Source organism: Sapajus apella, unplaced genomic scaffold (genome assembly GCF_009761245.1).
Source record: "Sapajus apella isolate SASKATOON/1434 unplaced genomic scaffold, GSC_monkey_1.0 scaffold48, whole genome shotgun sequence".
NCBI classification, from domain to species: Eukaryota; Metazoa; Chordata; class Mammalia; order Primates; family Cebidae; genus Sapajus; species Sapajus apella.
In genome coordinates, this window is record NW_022436988.1 from 8,304,683 (window position 1) to 8,323,838 (window position 19,156).

Consider the following 19,156-nt stretch of genomic DNA (forward strand, 5'->3'; position numbering starts at 1 on the left):
CTTTCTTTCTTCTTTCTTTCTTTCTTTTTTTCTTTCTCCCTCTCCCTCTCTCTCTCTCTCTCTCTCTCTCTTTCTTTCTTTCTGAGTTGGGGTTGCATTATGTTACCCAGGCTGGTCTTGAACCCTTGGGCTCAAGCAATCTGCTGCCTTGGCCTCCCAATGTGCTGGGATAACAGGCACAAGCCACCACATCTGGCCTGATTTTTAAAATTTATCCATGAGCTGAGAGTGGCCTCAAGTTGTGCGGAGGGGAAGGAAACCAGGATGGCCCCCTTTGGGAGGTTGAAACCCTTGGAAGTGGGTGGAGGATGGCGAGGGGGTGGAACTGATGGTCAGTAAGGTCCTGGGCCTTACACACCCATAGAAAGAACAGGGAAAGTGAGGAACTGCAGGGCCAGGTGCGGATTCATGGGCAGAGGGTCAGAGCAAGGTAAACCTCCAAGGCCTTCAAGGATATGACGTTAGATCTGATACCTGAAAAGTGGGTAGCATTTGCACAGGTAGTGATGAGGGTGGAGAGGCCCTCTGGGTGCAGAATGCAGCAGAAACAGAGGTAAGGAGAGACAGGGAGTGCTAAACCCCTTCAAGACAGGTGAGGAGGCGTTATGTGAGACCAGCCAAAAGGCTGCATGGGAGTCAGCAGACGGGACCTTGAACGCCAGGCTGAGCTTACTAGGGGTGTAGGGAGGACTGGAGGCCCCGCTGGTGAGCAGCCTGACTGTGCCCCGCCACGGGGGCCAGCCTGGCTGGGGGGTCCAGGCTGGCCCTCACATAGACACTGGAAGCCAGGATCTGGGCATAGAGCTGAGAAGACCTGAAAAGACCTGAGACCTCTGACTCAGGAGGCAGCTCATTTCCTGTCACTGTGTTCCTACAGGTCCCTGCTCAGAAGCACTCACTTCCTGGTCCTGGTTCTCCTGGAACTGCCTCTGTTCCTGAGCATGCTGGGGGCCATCCTCTGGGTGAACAGGTGGCCGAGAAGGTCTTGAAAGAGGCCGAATCAGCTCCATGATGAGAGCCCTGCTGCCCACCGATGCCCTGTCTAGGGAGAAAGGCCCTCCCACAGAAGAAAGAACATTTTCTTCTTCTCCTCTCCTCTCCTCTCTCTCTTCTCCTCTTCTTTTCTTTTCTTTTCATAGGGTCTTGCTCTGTCACCCAGGCTGGAGTGCAGTGGTATAATCTCGGCTCACTGCAACCTTCCCCTCCCAGGCTTAAGTGATGCTCCTGCTTCAGCCTCGTGAGTAGCTGTGGCTACAGGCACACACCACCACATCCAGCTAATTTTTAATTTTTTTTTTTGGTGGAGCTAGGGTTTCACCAGGAGGGCCAGGCTGATCTCAAACTCCTGATCTCAAGAGATCCACCTGCTTCAGCTTCCCAAAGTGCTGGGATTACAGGTGTGAGCCACCACACCTGGCGGAGAAGGAACATTTTTATGGGGAGGTGACTGTGGTTTCAGAGGCAGTGCTGGCTCCAGCTTCAGGAAACAGCCTGCTAGTCCCCAAGTCCTGCAGCCGTGCCTGGGGCTATTCCCTTGTCTGCACAGCCCCTGGGACCTGACTTTTCGAATGAATGATGATGGGGAGCGAATAAGGGCCTCACTTGGGTACAGAAAAGGCCAGGTGTGGTGGCTCACTCCTGTAATCCCAGAACTTTGAAAGGCCAAGGTGAGTGGATCACTTGAGGCCAGAAGTTCTAGACCAACCTAGCCAACATGGTGAAACCCCATCTCTAGTAAAAATACAAAATTAGCTAGGTATGGTGGTGCACGCCTATAATCCCAGCTACTCGAGAGGCTGAGACATGAGAATCTCTTGAGCTTGGGAGGTGGAGGTTGCAGTGAGTCGAGATTGTACCACTGCACTCCAGCCTGGGTGACAGAGGGGCACTCTGTCTCAAAAACTATATAAATAAATAAAAATTTAAAAATAAACAAAAACATTCATTAAGCGTCCACTAAGTACCATGCACTGTACAAGTATGGGCATCACCAAAATAAAGAAAAAGACCTGGGTAAGTGCCGTGAAGGCAAGCTGTAGGCTCAAAGATAAAGGATCACTCAGCTAGAAAATGACAAAGTCATGGTTCCCAGCTCCAGCCTCACCCTTCATGAGCTCTGCTGCTCCTCTCTGGGCTGACCCAGGTCTTGTCTGCTGCTCAGGCTCTGACCAGCACCACTCCCAGCCCCCACCCAGTGTGGACACCCCACCAACTCATAACACTCTCTGAGTGCCCATGTTCATATCTTGTTTTTTTTTGCTGTTGTTGAGACAAAGTCTTGCTCTGTTGCCAGACTGAAGGACAGTGGCGCGATCTCGGCTCACTGTAACCTCCACCTCCTGGATTCAAGTGATTCTCCTGCCTCAGCCTCCAGAGTAGCTGGGACTACAGGCACGCACCACCACGCCCAGCTAATTTTTGTATTTTTGGTAGAGACGGGGTTTTACCATGTTCACCAGGATGGTCTCGATCTCTTGACCTCGTGATCTGCCCGCCTCAGTCTCCCAAAGTGCTGGGATTGCAGGCATGAGCCACCGCGCCCGGCCCACATCTTGTTTTAACAACATATTGAATCTTTCTATTGACTCTCTGCAGTAAAAGATGAGGACTTCTGTATCTTCCTCTTTTCCCACCATCCCCTTCCCAGTACTAATTTTTTCAGTACGGTGGTTTTTGTATCAATGACGTTTATATTCTCTTCTGTAAACATTTTCACTGTTGTTTACTCTTTTTTCCCCTATTTTAAAATGTATTCACTGCTCGCCAAAGCTCCTCTTTTCTCATTGTTTAACTCACTTTGTTGATAAAATTTCATCATGATGGGGTTTTTTTTTCTTTTTTTCTTTTTTTTTTTTTTTTTTTTTGTGACGGAGTTTTGCTCGTTGACCAGGCTGGGGCGCAATGGCGCGATCTTGCCTCACTGCAACCTCTGCCTCCTATGTTCAAGCAATTTTTCTGCCTCAGCCTCCTGAGTAGCTGAGATTACAGGCATGCACCACCACAGCCAGCAAATTTTGTATTTTTAGTAGAGATAAGGTTTCTTCATGTTGGTCAGGCTGGTCTTGAACTCCTGACCTCAGCTCAGGTCAACACTTTTGAGTTGGCAGAGCAAGAAAAGAAAAGGACCTAGGAGCCTAGTTTATGGAGTGTGTATCTGAGCAATTTTTTTTTTTTTTTGAGGCAGGGTCTCATTCTATTGCCCAGGCTGGAGTGCAGTGGTACAATGGTGCTTACTGTAGCCTCGAACTCCTGGGCTCCAGTGATGCTCCCACCTCAGCCTCCTGAGTAGCTGGGACTACAGGCATGCACCACCATGCTCAGCTAATTTATTTTTTATTTTGGCAGAGAGGAAGTATTGCTATGTTGCCTAGGCTCGTCTCGAACTCCTAGGCTCATACTTCCTCCTACACCTGTGGGACCTAGTACTCCTGGGTAAACACCCTTTTTCCTTGGAATCTAGCTTCATGGTACCTTATGTTCTTTCCCTGTCATCACAACAGGTGGCTCTCTAATCACGTTGCACTAAAATTCAGTCAAACTTTCCATCTCTTATTGGGGGCACCCAAGACCACTCCCAGGTTTAATGAATCAGTAGTGTTACCATGAAAAGCAGGTCTAGAATAACTAACTCCATTTGCTCCTGACCACACCCCTACCCTGCAATACTATCTTTTGGCATATAACCCGAACTAACTGTGGGAGAAATTTAGTTTATAGTTTATTTATTTATTTTTTTTTGAGACAGGGTCTCACTCTGTTGCTCAGGGTGGAGTGCACTGGCACAATCTTGGCTCATTGCAACCTCTGCCTCCTGGGTTCAAGCAATTCTCCTGTCTCAGCCTCCCAGGTAGCTCCAGGTATGCATCGCCATAGCTGGATAACTTTTGTATTTTTAGTAGAACAGATTTCACCATGTTGGGCAGGCTGGTCTCAAACTCCTGACCTCAGGTGATCTGCCTGCCTCGGTTTCCCAAAGTGCTGGGATTGCAGGCCTGAGCTACTGTGCCCGGTTATAGTTGATAACTTTAAAGCAAGGATGATAATAGTCCGTTTGCAACATCCCTGAAATGATAAGGAGACATACACGCAGGTAACAATGTTATGCTAAAGATTTATAGGAGCACTGTGACCTGACCAAGGACAAAGAAGTTATACAACCTCCTCAGCTGACGCCCAGATGGCTGTGGTCACCTGTCACTTCTTGGCTCAACCTCCTCCTTGTTCTGCCTTCCCCAGTATAAGAAGCAGCTTGAGATTCATGCCTTTTAAGATGGTTCTTTAAGACATGAGTCTGCCATCTCTTTGGTTTGCTGGCTTGTAAAACCATCCTTCTTGCTCTAGCAGCTTGTCTCTCGACCTACTGGCTGTTGCTGGCAAGCAGTTTGAGCTTTGGACTCGGCCACCCTCGAAGGACTCAGATCTCAGAAAAACCGTTATGCTCACGGTTACGGTTTATTACACTGAAAGGATATTGATGAAAACTAGCCAAGGTAAAAAGTGCTTGGTGCAGGCAGCCAGCTGTCCTCTCCCAGTGGAATTTTGCAGACAGCGTTTAATTCTTCCATCTTAGCAACAAGGTGTGACAACACACACAAAGCGTCCCAACCAGGGATGCTCACCCAAGCCTTGGTATCCACAGAGGTCACTGGGGTCAGTCATATAGCCATGGAGCACCTGTAGGACTGACCTCAGTTACCGAGCCTCCAGAGGTCAAACTAAAGTGCATGGTTCAAGGTTCTCCCAACACCCTGAGGAATTACACTGATAGCATCCAACCATCCAGATGGCTAGAAGCCCCTGCCATAATCACATTTCCGGTATGAACTATCCAGCATGGCTCAAAGCCCCCAGATAAACAAAGACACACTAACCAGCCAAGATATTCCAAGGGTTTAGAGGTTATCACTGTTTCCGCAAACATAGGTCTTGTCCCAGCCAGGGCTCCTCCAGGGAAAAGGAGCACAGGTGATGCTTGCTGAAAACCCAGAATAGTGAAGAGTCGGGACAGACGCCAGCACGTTGTCTCAGTCAGCTCAGGCTGCTGTAACAAAATACCGTAAACTGAGTGGCTTATAAGCAAGAGATCTTTATTTCTGATAGTTCTGGAGGCTGGGAAGTCAAGATCAAAATGTTGGTAGGTTTGGTGTTTGGTGAGGACTCGGAGTTGCAGATGGCCGCCATCTTTCTGTATCCTCATATGGCAAAGAGAGTCCTATGGTCTGAGTGTTAGCGTTTCTCCAGAATTCACGTGTTGAAACCTGTCCCCAGTGTGACGGTATTAGGAGGTGGATCCTTGGGGATAATTCAGTTGTGGGAGTGGAGCCCTTGTGAATAGGATTAGTGCCCTTATATAAGAGGCCCCAGAGAGCTGTCTCTCCCCTTCCACAGTATGAAGACAGCAAAAAAGTACTCTTTATGAACCAGAAGGTGAGCCCTCCACAGACACCAAATCTGCTGGCACTTTGATCATGGACTTTCCAGCCTCCAGAACTGTGAGTGATACATTTCTGTTGTTTATAACCCACCCAGTCTGTGGTATTTTGAAGTAACAGCCTAAACGGACTAAGAAAGAGTGAGCTCTCTTTCTTCCTCTTCTGATAAGGGCACTAATGCCATGATGAGGGCCCGATCCTCATGACCTCATCTAACCCTAATTACCTCCCATAGGCCTTATGTCCTAATATCACCACATTACGGGTTAGGGGTTCAACATACAAATTTTGGGGGGAACCCATCAATCCATAGCAGAGACCCAGAAGCAGGCTTTGTTGTGTTATTAACTTCCCCTGAAGACACTTCCTGGTGCTCCGGGAACAGATACTGAGTGAAATAAGTCTTAGAGGGTGGCCTCTTCCACTTGCCATCTCTCAGCCCATCTTACCCCCGCCTGAGTGTTGCAATCCCTACAAAAACCAGAGCTGGGACCCCACCAGGGACCGGGTTTCAAATCCTGCCCTCCCCACTTCCCATTATGACAGTTTAGTTCATCTTTCCCTCTCCAGTTATCTTATTTAAAAGTGATCTGGCAGGGGCATGGGGATGGGTGTGCAGAATTTAAATATACAGAGTACACGGTATGTAGATTAAAAGAGGAAAGTTCCTCGGAGGGATGCCACCACCTTCAAATGCCTCTGCTCAACTCCTGGGATTGAGCAGGGTGAATATTTTTATTCCCATTTCATAGATGAGGAGACTGATGCTAAGAAATTTTTGTTGATTTGCCTGAAGTCCTGTAACTAGTGAATAGCGGACCTTAAAATCTGAGCGCAGGACTCCCAGCTCAAGGCCAGAACCTTCCTCACCCTACTACATGGCCCATGTGAGTCAGGTAGAGACCCTCCCTGAGCAAGGCTCCCTATAGTGCCCCAGCCCCTCATGTTGGAAAGACCCTCCCCACACCCTGCTCCCTAAAGAGCCTGGTATTTGTAACAAGATCCCAAAGAGGCATCTGTTGCCCAGAGCTAGTCGGGAGACTTCCCATTTGTTGACGTCTCCCTTGAGTGCCCAGTGGGGAGGGAGGAAAGCTGGCAGCGGGTCCACCACCCTTGGGCACTTGTCCATTCTCACCATGATGCAACAGGTCACTGAGAACCACTCTCCAAATGGATTGATGTGGGGTAGGAGAGGTGAGAGAAAAGCGGCCCAAGGCCTTCATACATTCCTGATCCCCTTTCCTGGAAAGTGTGGAAGGGTTGGACCTCTCACATTCCAATTCAGCTCAGGAGGCTGAGGCTGAACTCTGTCTGATCTCTGGGTGCCCGGATTGGTCCTGCCTTTGTGAAGGCTACAGCCTGACCTGGAAATGCACCCCATGCAACAGGACCATGACAACACAGGGACATGAGATTAAATACAGAAATAAACACTGCAGGTAACAGGGACCCCAGAGGGAGTGGTCTGGAAGGCCCGGAGCAGGCAGGGATGCCTTCCAGGAGAGGTCATCCTGGGAGGATGAGAAGGGAGGAAGGACGGCGGCCTTCGAGGAAGAAGAAAGACAAGCGTAGCCCGGAAAGGCAGAGAGAAGTGTGTGGGGCTGCGCACTCTGTCCTAGACATCACAAGCCTGGAGTTTGCCCTAAGAACGCACCCCTCCCAGATGAGATCTTAACTTTCTGGGAGCCCTGAGAGCTGTCCTCCAAGGTCAGTGATGGTCAGAGTCTCAGTGTGCTGCAGTGCCAGGCGGGGCCCCTGGCTCCCTGCCCTGATGTGCCTCAGTGTTCATTATTCTCCATCCTCCCCCGGCTCCACCCTCCTGGAGTGGAGAGCATTTTACAGGACGGGTTTCAGAGACAGGAAGACAAGGGCCTGCTCGGGAGGGGACAGCGGCTTCAGATGCTGGCCTTGACATGGAAAAAGCCTGGGTGTCCCAGATGGGGGCCATCTTTTCAAGGAATTTGTCATCTCCTGGGGAACTCCAGGGTCCAGAGCACATCTGCTTCAAAGTTGGGTTCCCCATGGCATTGCCATGGCCTCTGCATTTGGCAAAGTGTCTGGTCCTAGCTAAAAACATGAAACTCACACTGGCTATTTCTAAGCAGACCCTGCAGCCTCTCCCTGCCCTGACCTGGGATAAGTGAGAAGCCACGGAGTCCACATGCTGCGGGGTCCCTTCCAGCTGGGTTAGGGAACCTCCAGTGGTGGGGTCTGTGGTTGTGGGCAGCGACTTGCTGCCTCGCCCTGCGGGAGGACTGCACTTCTCCTTCCCACTGACTTCAGGCGAGCAGGAGCAGAGGCCGTGAGAGCCACCCAGTGACTTCCCTTTCCTCCAGCGGACTGGACTCCGGCAGCCTGGTGCCCAGGAAATGCTGACCCACCGCTTGCATGTAGACAAGTAAGAAACAAGCTTTTGTGGCTATAACACGCTGAGATTTGGGAGTTTTGCTATGGCAACGTGAGTCAGAAAGAGCTGACTAATACAACCTGTGCACCCGGCGGCTTGTGTGGACAAAGATGGTGAGAGCGCCTTCTGGAAACGTCTGCAGCCGTGTGCCATCTTCTCCACAGACTCAGATCCCTGCCTTCCGAGAAAGGCGCATTGAGCAGCCCTTGTCACAACTCCAGGGAAACCGAGGACCAGTTTTGAGGGACTCAAAACTGGCTGTGCAGGCTGCGAGGGGAGACATCTTATCACTCCCAGCTCTTGCTTCCCCTCCACACACATGTGCACACCAACGCACACCCCACACACCATACACGCAAACACCACATGTACACACACATACCACCCCTACACACCACACATGCACACACATACACACATTACATACACCACCCCACACACCACATATACACACACGCCACATGTACACAAACTACACAAACCACTCCATACATGCACACATATACACACACTACACACCACCCCACATATCACACACACCACCCCCACCCCACACATGCATACACATACGTACACTACATACACCACTCCACACACTGTACTGTACACATATACCATATGTACACACACTGTACTGTACACATATACCATATGTACACACACTACACACACATGCACACATATGTGCACACTACACACACCACCCCACACACCACACACATACACCACATGCACACACACCACCCCCACCCCACACATGCACACACATACACACACTACATACACCATTTCACACACCACACACACCACATACACACACACCCCCACCCCTACACATACACACATACACACACTATACACACCAAACACATACACCACATATACACACACTACACACACCACTACACACCCCACACATGTACACTACATGTACACACATACATCCCACTCCCACACATGCACACATATACACACACCGCCTCAGACACCACACATACTACATGAACACACACTACACACAGCACCCCACACACCACACACATACACCATGCATGGACACACACACACACACACACCCCACATATACACATACCACACACCATCTCACACATCACACACACAGCACATGTACATACATACCACATTACACGCTCCCACAAATGCACACACATACACATACTACAAACACCACCCCACACACCACACACATACACCACGCATGGACACCCCCCCACACCCCCCACACCCCCACATGCATGCATATATACATACTCCACACACCACACACATACACCACATATACACACATACACACACTACACACATCTCACACACACCCTCACCACACACATCACACATACACACTCCACACTCATCACCCCACACGCCACGCACATACATCACATGTACATACATACACACATACCTCACACACTACATATATATCCCACATACCACACACATATACCATCCACCACACACAGGTGCACACACACGGAAAATATGAGGACTCCAAATGCAGCAAGAATGAACAAGCAGGAAATACACTTACTGAGACACCAACGTAGGAGGAGACATTTGATACAGAATGTCAGGATGTTAGAGTTTCCTCGTTCCAAGGATCCAAGTCCCCGGATGAGGCGTCCTGAAGCTGTGCCGGCATTTATACATCCTGTGCCGCCATTCTGTGTATATCGGGCAGCTTCTGGCCAGGTTCCCCCGAGTTAGCTCTTGATTTATTGAAACTTTTCTGTGACCATCTTGGGTGACAGGAAGAGCCACACAGCTCAAAAGCAAGGCTTATATGTAGCTAGTCCGTCAAGCCCTGCTTGGTGCCAGGTCTGCAGAAACGGTCAGGAGAACATGACCAAGACAGGAACCTCTGGGGTCTGCTGAGGTCAGAGCAAGAGCCAGGGGGTAAGAGGTCAGAACCCCCGAGGTTGCACCCATCTCATCTGTACCACCAAGGATCGGAGATAGACCAGTGGGCATCCTGGGTGTGCCCCCACCCCATGCAGCCTCACAGGCCCCGCTCTTAGAAGGGCCCCATGCTTAATGCTTGGCTGTCATCATCTTGAAATTCTTGAAATTCTTAATCATTTTGGAACCCTACGTGGAACCCTACACTGGGCCCTGCAAATAGCTGGTCTCATCCAGAGAAGGCTGAGCCAGGCCCTGGGACAGCTCATGCTGACCACAGGAAACTGACCATTTGCAGAGGGGAGGACCTGCCCAGAAAATGCAGATGGCAGCTGGCCCAGTCTCACTGCTGTCCCAGGCTGTGCTGTGATTTGGAGAGGGGCAGGTCTACCAGCTGTGGTTAATGGGGGGAACGTTGTCTTCACTGGGAACAGAAAGGGGAACTGTAAATGCAAACATGTTTTACTAGGAAGAGCTTCAGCCAGTTCTCAGCACTGTTTTCACCTGACCACACAGTGCCCTGTGTTCCCGGCTTCCTCCATACTCTGACCAGCTCTGAAAACCAAACACAGAAGAGGCTGGAGAAGGAAACGAGCGGTGTCTGGAACAGCAAAGAGGGCACAGGTGAGCTGACCCTCTGTGACTGGGCTCCAGCCTCAGACCCTGCTGCCACAAGGGACTTCCGTGCTGGTGAGATGACCCAGAGGGCTGGGGCTCCCGGGCTGCCTTCAGCTCTGCTCCTTCTCTGTGTCCCAGGTGAGCAGGGTGGGTCCTGGGTGCAGGGAGGTCTGCTCTGGCAGGTCAGGGTGAGGAGGGACAAGAAAAGGCTGGCCAGGGGCAAGTGGAAGAAATGATGTCGAGAAAGAGAGAGGAAGGTGTGCATAGAAGCTTCTCGAATCTCCTCATTGGGATAGGGTGGGGATTAAACGGTAGACTGCTTCCCACACAGTAAGCCCTAGGTAGATTTGGCAACTTTAATCCTTATTATCATCATTATTAAAATCAGAAATGCTGCCTCGATCCATCAGAGAAAAGGGAGAATAGGGGCAGAAAACCAGTACTTAGTGGGCTAATCACAGGTCTTGTTTCCCATTATCTAATTTAATTCTCTTTTTTTTTTTTTTAAGAGGGGTTTTCGCTTTTGTTACCCAGGCCGGAGTGCAATGGCGCGATCTCGGCTCACCGCAACCTTCGCCTCCTGGGTTCAGGCAATTCTCCTGCCTCAGCCTCCTGAGTAGCTGGGATTACAGGCACACACTACCATGCCCAGCTAATTTTTTGTGTTTTTAGTAGAGACGGGGTTTCACCATGTTGACCAGGATGGTCTCGATCTCTTGACCTCGTGATCCACCCGCCTCGGCCTCCCAAAGTGCTGGGATTACAGGCGTGAGCCACCGCGCCCGGCCTATCTAATTTAATTCTCATTGCAATCCTGATGAAAACAAGAGACCCAGGCTTGCTCATAGAGGTGCAAATAATTTTGATTAAACAGTTCGTAAAAGGCAGAGTCAAGGTGCAAACCTAAAAAACTTTTATTTCCAAGATCACTGCTTCTTCTGTAATTCAATGTCAATTTCCACTGTGCCTCCTTGTAAAGTTTTGCTTACATATCTGAAGGCACTGTTCCATCCCAGCGTGGGAACCCTGGCCCCAGGGCTGCTACATAATGGACCCCGGAAGGGTGAGATAGCTGGGAACCTGTGGTCAGCCCTGGTCCGAGAGTTTCCATAAATGATGATGGAAGGAAGGAGAAAGTCAGTTTCTCTGCAAGGCTGGGTAGGTGGGGAGCTTGCTGGGTGGCCGCGGGTTGGGGTGGAGATGGAAGTGGAGGGGGCTGGCTCAGGGTCAGGATCTGGACTGAATATCCGAGGGGAGGGAGGCTCCATGGTGGGATTCAGTGTGTGCCCCACACTGTTCTTCCTCCCAGACCTGTGGAATTAGCCCCAAATCATCAAGAGAGAAGTTTAAAGACCTGAAAGAGCAGCCTAACAGCGCCCCCAGAGCCTGAGCTTAGAGCAGCAGTAATTGCAGGAGAGGACTGGGTGCCGCCACCTGTTCCTTGCTCCCAGGCCTGTGCCTGGGAGGCAGTTCCTCCCTGGGACAAGGCTCCTGGCCCTCAGCACTTTGGACATTTGGGGCTGCGTTATTCTGTCCTGTGCACTGTGGGATGTTTAGCAGCATCCCTGGTCTCTACCCACCAGATACCAGCAGCAATTCCCCACTCCAAGTTGGGACAACCAAAAACATCTGTAGTCATTGCCAAATGATTCCCCTCACCCACCCAGGTGATAACCACTGCTTCAGAGAGCACACAGCATTCTAACGCAGAATAGATCAGTGGGCCCCTCGAGCCTGCTTTCTGGGAAATAAAATGAGAAAATGTGAGATAATAAAATGAAGACGCAAAAGGTAAGGTTTTTCTTTTCTTTTTTTTTTTGAGATGGAGTCTCACTCTGTCACCCAGGCTAGACTACAGTGGCAGGATCTCGGCTCACCTGCAACTTCCACCTTCTGGGTTCAAGTGATTCTCCTGCCTCAGCCTCCCAAGTAGCTGGGATTACAGGCACCCACCACCACGCCCAGCTACCTTTTTGTATTTTTAGTAGAGACATGGCTTGACCATGTTGGCCAGGCTAGTCTCGAACTCCTGACTTCCGGGGATCCATCCCCCTCAGCCTCCCAAAGTGCTGGATTACAGGCGTGAGCCACCACGCCTGGCCAGGTTTTACTTTTCATTCACAATAAAACATAGCAAAGCCTCGCCATCAGTGGATGACAACATATTACCTAGATGGATGGGTGATTGAATGAAAGAGGGATGGATGGATAGATAGAAAAATGATAGGTAGAAAGGTTACATCCATAATTCCTTTTCAGGAGCTTGGTATTTTGCCGAAACCATTTCTCAATAGTCTTTGTGCCCCGGGTTAACCACCTCCCTGCCAAGAGCAGATGAGACAGCAGCTGTTTAGGACTGGTGAGGCCCCCGAGGCAGGAAGCAGAGAGCTTCTGGGGCTGGATCCTAATCATTTGGACCTGGAACCTACAGAATGGGTGGAGGAATGAGAAGGGGACTGGAAGAGGGAGAGTAATGTTGAAATCTTGGAGGGGGCAGAAGATCTGAAGAATCCTGGGACATGCCAAGGCGGGTGGGTGCTGCAGAGAAGAGGGGGTGGGAAGGAACCTCTGATGATGTCTGACCTGGAAGGGTGAGGCAGCTGGGGACTTGTGGCCAGCCTGTCTGAGAGTTTCCGTAAATGATGGTGGAAGGAGAAAGTCTGTTTCTTTGCAAGGCTGGGTAGGTGGGGAGCTTGTTGGATGGCAGCAGGGTCGGGGTGGAGGAGGAGGGGGCTGCCCACGCTGGCTCAGGGTCAGGGTCTGGACTGAGTATAGTGTGGAGCGGAGCCCTACAGGTGTTTCTTCTCAGGACTGACACTTCTGGGACACCCAGACCTGTATGAAGCCACCAAGGTCAAGCCTCTCCTCCTGATATTCTAAGATGGCTAAGCACACCCAGGCTGGGCATGGCCTCTGGAGTCTCAGGATCCCACACCGGGCAACACACCTGGTTCCTGACTCCTCCCTCCTCCAGCCTCAGGCAACACTGTGCGTGCAGAGGACCTGACATTCCAGGTTCCACTGGTCCAGGCTTTTCCCGGTGAAGATGGGGAAACGCGCTTGTGTTTTCTAGGCTGTCTGACTGTGAGTGGCCCCAGCACCGTGATGGGCACCGTGGGGTCATCCCTGAGTGTGCAGTGTCGGTATGAAGAGAAATACAAGATGTTTAACAAATACTGGTGCCGACAACCATGCTTGCCGTTTTGGCATGAAACTGTGGAGACCACAGGATCTGAGACAGTGGTGAGGAGTGACCGAGTGATCATCACGGACCATCCTGGGGACCGCACCTTCACCGTGACCTTGGAGAACCTCACGGCAGAAGACGCAGGAAAATACCGATGTGGGATTGCGACAATACTGCAGGAAGACGGCCTGTCCGGCCTCCTGCCCGAACCCTTCTTCCAGGTTCAAGTGCTGGTTTCCTCAAGTAAGAGCCTCTTTTCTCAGGCATCTGAGGTGGTCTCTGCAGAGCAGCCATTGGATATTCTGGCTCAGGAAAAAAGAACTGGGTCTAGTGTGGTGCATCAGAGACTCAGGACGGAGTGTGTCGTGTGAATGTGTGTGGGAAATATGTGTGTGTTTGAGTGAGAGTGTGTGTTAAGTGTGTGAAGATGAGTTGTGTGTGAACATGTAAGAGTGAATGCAGGTGTGAAGGTGTGTGTGAGAGCATGTGCGTGTGAGTGTATGTGTGAAGGTGTGTGAGTGCACATGTGAGAGTGTGTGCAGGTGTAAGAGAGTTTGTGTGTGCGTGTGTGTGAGACAGAGAGCGTGCTGGAGGGCAGTGGTGGTGTGTGGCAAGGATGGGGGCTTTGGAACCTCAGTCTAACTGACCCTCGGCATGTCTGTTTTCAGCGAGATGGGAGACACCAACATGGGATAAGGTTGTCATCCTCTGGTCTTGGTTTATAAAATGCCCGCCTGGCTGCAGAGCAGAGCGTCCACTGGAACGGGGTTGGATGGGGATGCTCTATTACTCCAGTCAGGCCTCAGTCTGCCTACGGGGAGATGATCCCAGAACATCTGTCCGGCTGCCTCCTTGAGTGTCCTCTGCTTTATAAAGTCAGAACCATGCAGGCGCCAGGTACTTAGCTGGGAGGAGTCGCATAGGGCACTGAGCCTCCGTTCTTTACCCTCAGCCTCCACCACAGGCTCCGGGACTGAGAACTCTGTGAAGACATCTGGATCTCCCACTGGGCCCGGCCAATGCCAAGGGTAAGCTGCACATGTCCCAGTGTCTTTTGCCATTTGTGTAGCTTCTTTCCTAGGGTGGGGCTTCCTAGACAGGTTTCCCACTCAACAAATATTTATTTGTTATGTGCCAGAAACTGATCAAGATTCTAGAGATGCAACAGTGAACAAATGGGCAAGATTGTGCTCTTGAGGAAGTTGCAAATAGGTAGATTTAGACAATGGCCTGATGGATGGATGGATGGATAGATAGATAGATAGATAGATAGAGATATGATATGACAGATGATAGAGATGGCTGGCTGGATAGTCAGAGGGAGATAGATGGTAGATGTAATAGAGATGGATAGATAAAGGAAATATGTCAACTCACAATAATTACTAGGGAGGAAAATAAAGCAGGTGTAAAGAGATAGGGTGACAGGGTGTGTGGGAAGCCGGCAGGGCATAATTTAGGCTGTCAAGGAAATACAAGATGTTCAACGGAAACAAAAAACTAAGAGACTGTCTTAGTTTGGGATTCCCCAGAATCAGGCCCTGAGACAAGGACTTAGGAGTGATTTGTTTGTTTACTGAGAGGTGATCTCACGAAGTACACTGAGAGAGCAGGAAGTGAGACCAGGAAAGGGGAAAGTCACTGAGAGGTACCGTAATGAAGTGGTTATCACTGTCGTAACTGGCACTCAGTCCTTCTGGGCACCCTATGAGAGATTGTGTAGAATATTCCTTAGAACCGGAGACAGAATCTTCCAGGCAGAAGGCACTCCTGGGGGCATGGATTCTGTGGCCCATTTGGCTTGCTCTGCACAGGAAAATGTGTGCGCTCCTGTAGATAAACTCAAGCAGAAATGGGGAGCTTGAGCTGGGAATTCCTAGGTGGGGCCAAGACTGCCTGCAGCTGCCAGGTGCTCAAGTGGGCAAAGGGGATGTGGAGCAGGGCACCAGCAGGGTTTGTTACAGAGGCTCATCTTAGAGATGATCAGGGAGGGCGTCCAACAAGCCCTACAGGTGGAAGGCCTGGAAGGTGGAGAGACGGCACAATGGCCTGTTTTGGGGAGAGAATGCAGCATTTGAGGAGTTGGAATGGGGGCAGTGTAGTGGGACCCACGGGGTGAGGGGACTGGCTGTGGGCTGAGCTTGGATACGTCACTCCTTGGGGTTGAGGTTGTTAGGCAGTTGAAAGAGAGCACCAAAGAGCTGCTCTCGTGATCATATTTAATTTGAGCGAGGGTGGTTGTACAGGAATATTTCATCCTTGAGGTTTTGTTCCCAGCAAGAGCTGAGTTTCTGGAGGCATTGGTGGCTGAGGGATCTGTTCAGGAAGTTGTTTGTGGAGCCAGTTCCTGCCTGGGTTCCCATATCTCTCTTCTTCTCCATCCCTCACCAACCTCCTTCCTGCATCTGTTGGGTCCTGACACTCAAGGTTAGTTCTGAGCTGAAGGTCAGAAGCCTGTGACCCTCAGCATGGGACTGCCAGACCCTGGTACCCATCAGGCTTGATGCTGATGTTGGGTTTTGAGGGCACAGGACCAGATCTCAAAGAAAAGCAGGAGAGAGGTAGAGCCTGGACTTCCCGGAGGAGGTGGCTCACTGCCGGTCACTCTCTCTGTCTTACAGGTCCAGCAGCGTCTACTTCCTGCTCCTCTTACTCCTGAAGGTGCCTCTGCTCCTGAGCACACTCGGTGCCATCCTCTGGGTGAGCAGGCCTTGGAGGACTCCTTGGACAGAGCCATGGACAGGAGAACTTATAATACCCTGTGACCGTTGGTATCCTGCCTGGAGACACAACCCCTCTGACTACAGAAAGGACTTCTGACCCTGACCCTCATATTTCTTTCCATCTTATTGCCAGATACTTGTTAAAAATAAAAGTTAAAGTAAAAATGTAGGCTAGGTACGGTGGCTCACACCTGTAATCCCAGCACTTTGGGAGGCCAAGGCAGGGAGATCACTTGAGTCCAGGAGTTTGAGGCCAGACTGGGCAACATGGTAGGACCTCATCTCTACAAAAAATATAAAATTGGCCAGGCGTGGTGGTGTGTGCCTGTGGTCCCAGCTACTTGGGAGGCTGAGATAGGAGGATTGCTTAAGCCCCAGAGGTAGAGGTTCCATTGAGCCGGGATTGTACCACTGTGCTCCAGCCTGGGTGACAGAGTGAGACCCTGTCTCAAATACATAAATCTAAATAAATAAATAAATGAATATATCACATACACAAGAGTATGTATATGAGGCATCTATATAGTGCAAGCACTAAAAATAAACATGTGTACCCACCATTCAGCCTAGGAAATCAATCATTATTAAGACGTTGGAAGCCCCTATACGCCTCTCCCTGACCCCATAACTGTCTTTCCCCTACTATCAGAGTTAAACAGTATCCGGACGTTTCTTGGGGTAATTATTCCCTTGCTTTAGGGCGCTGAGCAAGGGCCTAGTTGTTTTTGAATCCTTCACGAAGGAAATCATACTGTTGCAAGTTCATCTGCTCATAAATCATATTGGATTGCTTCCTCCCCTGACAGTGGATTACAGGGAACGCCCTACAAAGCCATCCATGTGATAGCTGAGGGAGCAGCTCCAGACAGCAAGTGATATGTGGCTGCAGCTGCCCATCATGAGCTGGGTAATGGCAGAGCTTGGTTGGGTTGTTTATCTCCACTTCAGCACAGCAGTGTGTTAGGGGCTCTGAACGGTGGGTTGTTCTCTCCTGAAATGACATGCCCTCGTCTGCCCTGCACTGCTCCTATTGAGGCTTGCCAGGGGTGCCCCATGGCATTCTTATCTTCCACTGAGACGTCTAGCGCTGTGAAGTCAACTAGGTCCTATGGCCCAAATGGCAGGGACATTTTTACCTCTCCCTGGATATGTCAGGCCAGATCAAAACAGGTGGATGTTGAAGTCACCTATGAGTCCAAGCAGTATTCAGTATTCCCAGGAGTTTCAAAGAGGCCTGTTAAGCACCATGCTTTTTGCTTAGAGGCTTGAAATGCAAAACAAAAGAACGCAGAGCATGGACTCCTAAAGATGGCACGTATGGGCTGGACCCCTGAAACTCTCTAGGTTTCAGCTCCCTCCTTCTGGTGCAGATGTGTCCTACCAGAGCACCTAAAGCACTGGCTTCTTCCTGCTCTTCCAGCATCCATAAGATAGAGCAGCATGACATTCTATGGAGTGCCTAATCAAAGTTCCTTTGAACTATGTTGTGACAGAGCAGAAGACTTGACAGAATTCTGGATCGATTAGAAATGTGTACATTACTCTTCTCAAGTGAATAGGAAGCACTTCTCCTCTTCCTTCTTTAAGGGGATGGAAAAGAATGCATCTCCTGCATCCAAGAGCAGCATACCAAGTGCCAGAGACTGTGTTCATGAAGATAGTACATCAAGAAAAACAACTGTGATTGGACCATCAACTGGTTCAGTTTAAGCTGGTTTACTGTTATATGATGGGACCTCTCTGATTTTTTCAGAGACCAGATAAATGTATTGAGGACATGTTTTAAAATGTACCTGAGGCTGGGTGTGATGGCTCACATCTGTAATGCCAGCACTTTACCAGGCTGAGACAGGAAGATTGCTTGAGCTCAGAGTTCAAGACCAGCCTGGGCAACATAGTAAGACCTCATGCCTACTTAAAAAAAAAATTAGCCAGGCCGGGTGCGGTGGCTCAAGCCTGTAATCCCAGCACTTTGGGAGGCCGAGGCGGGTGGATCACAAGGTCAAGAGATCGAGACCATCCTGGTCAACATGGTGAAACCCCATCTCTACTAAAAAATACAAAACATTAGCTGGGCATGGTGGTGCGTGCCTGTAATCCCAGCTACTCAGGAGGCTGAGGCAGGAGAATTGCCTGAACCCAGGAGGCGGAGGTTGCGGTGAGCCGAGATCGCGCCATTGCACTCCAGCCTGGGTAACAAGAGCGAAACTCCATCTCAAAAAAAAAAAATAAATAAAAATTAGCCAGGCATGGTGGCACGCACCTGTAGTCCCAGCCTCTCAGAGGCTGAGGCAGGAGGAACACTTAAGCCTGGGAAATGGAGGCTGTAGTGATCTATGATCATACCACTGCCCTCTGGCCTGGGTGACAGAGTGAGACCCTGTCTCAGAACAAAACAAAGAAATGGACTTGGATTTGTTTTAATGAGATATGGTAAGGCATGCAGATATGGAAATGACTGTCATGAAGAAATGCGTTTCTACTCACAGATCCCTAGAAGCAGGAGGTGCGCTGTGCCACATAGGGCCACACGGGGAAGCACGAGGGTGGGTGAGGGGGCAGAGGGAGAGAGAGGAAATGTGGGTGGGAGCCTTGATTGTGGTTTTCAGAGGAAGCAACAGGCAAGGTAAGGTAAGCAAACAGCAGGTTTTGGAGTGCGTAGTTTGAATAATTCTGATGGGCTGGGATACAGGAGTGGTGCCTAGTTGTCTGGTACCTGGCCCTGGGGTGATTTCTGGCAGGGGAAAGAAATATCCCAGCCTGGAGGAGCCTGCTGAAAGGAAGCAGGTGGGGGCATGGAATTGGAGTGTGGGCAGACCTGGGCCCCCGTCTGCGGGGAAGGCCTGTCCCCCATGGCTGCTCCCTGGGG

The 19,156-nt window shown here is 50.3% G+C and overlaps 1 protein-coding gene and 1 pseudogene across 2 annotated transcripts; both read left to right on the forward strand.

Moving 5' to 3' along the window:
• Positions 1-1,152, forward strand: part of LOC116525428 — a 27,918-nt pseudogene extending 26,766 nt beyond the window's left edge.
• An 8,127-nt stretch (positions 1,153-9,279) lies between these two features.
• Positions 9,280-16,740, forward strand: CD300H (CD300H molecule). Of its 2 annotated transcripts, none has more exons than XM_032241822.1 (4): positions 9,280-10,383; positions 13,451-13,807; positions 14,517-14,592; positions 16,186-16,740. In XM_032241822.1, exons 1-4 carry the CDS (start codon positions 10,209-10,211, stop codon positions 16,382-16,384), a joined length of 807 nt encoding a protein of 268 aa, XP_032097713.1. In that variant the 5' UTR covers positions 9,280-10,208; the 3' UTR covers positions 16,385-16,740. The 2 variants fall into 2 exon arrangements, with proteins under 2 accessions (XP_032097713.1, XP_032097712.1); XM_032241821.1 differs by having other exon boundaries at positions 9,580-10,515.
• Positions 16,741-19,156: the final 2,416 nt, after the last annotated feature.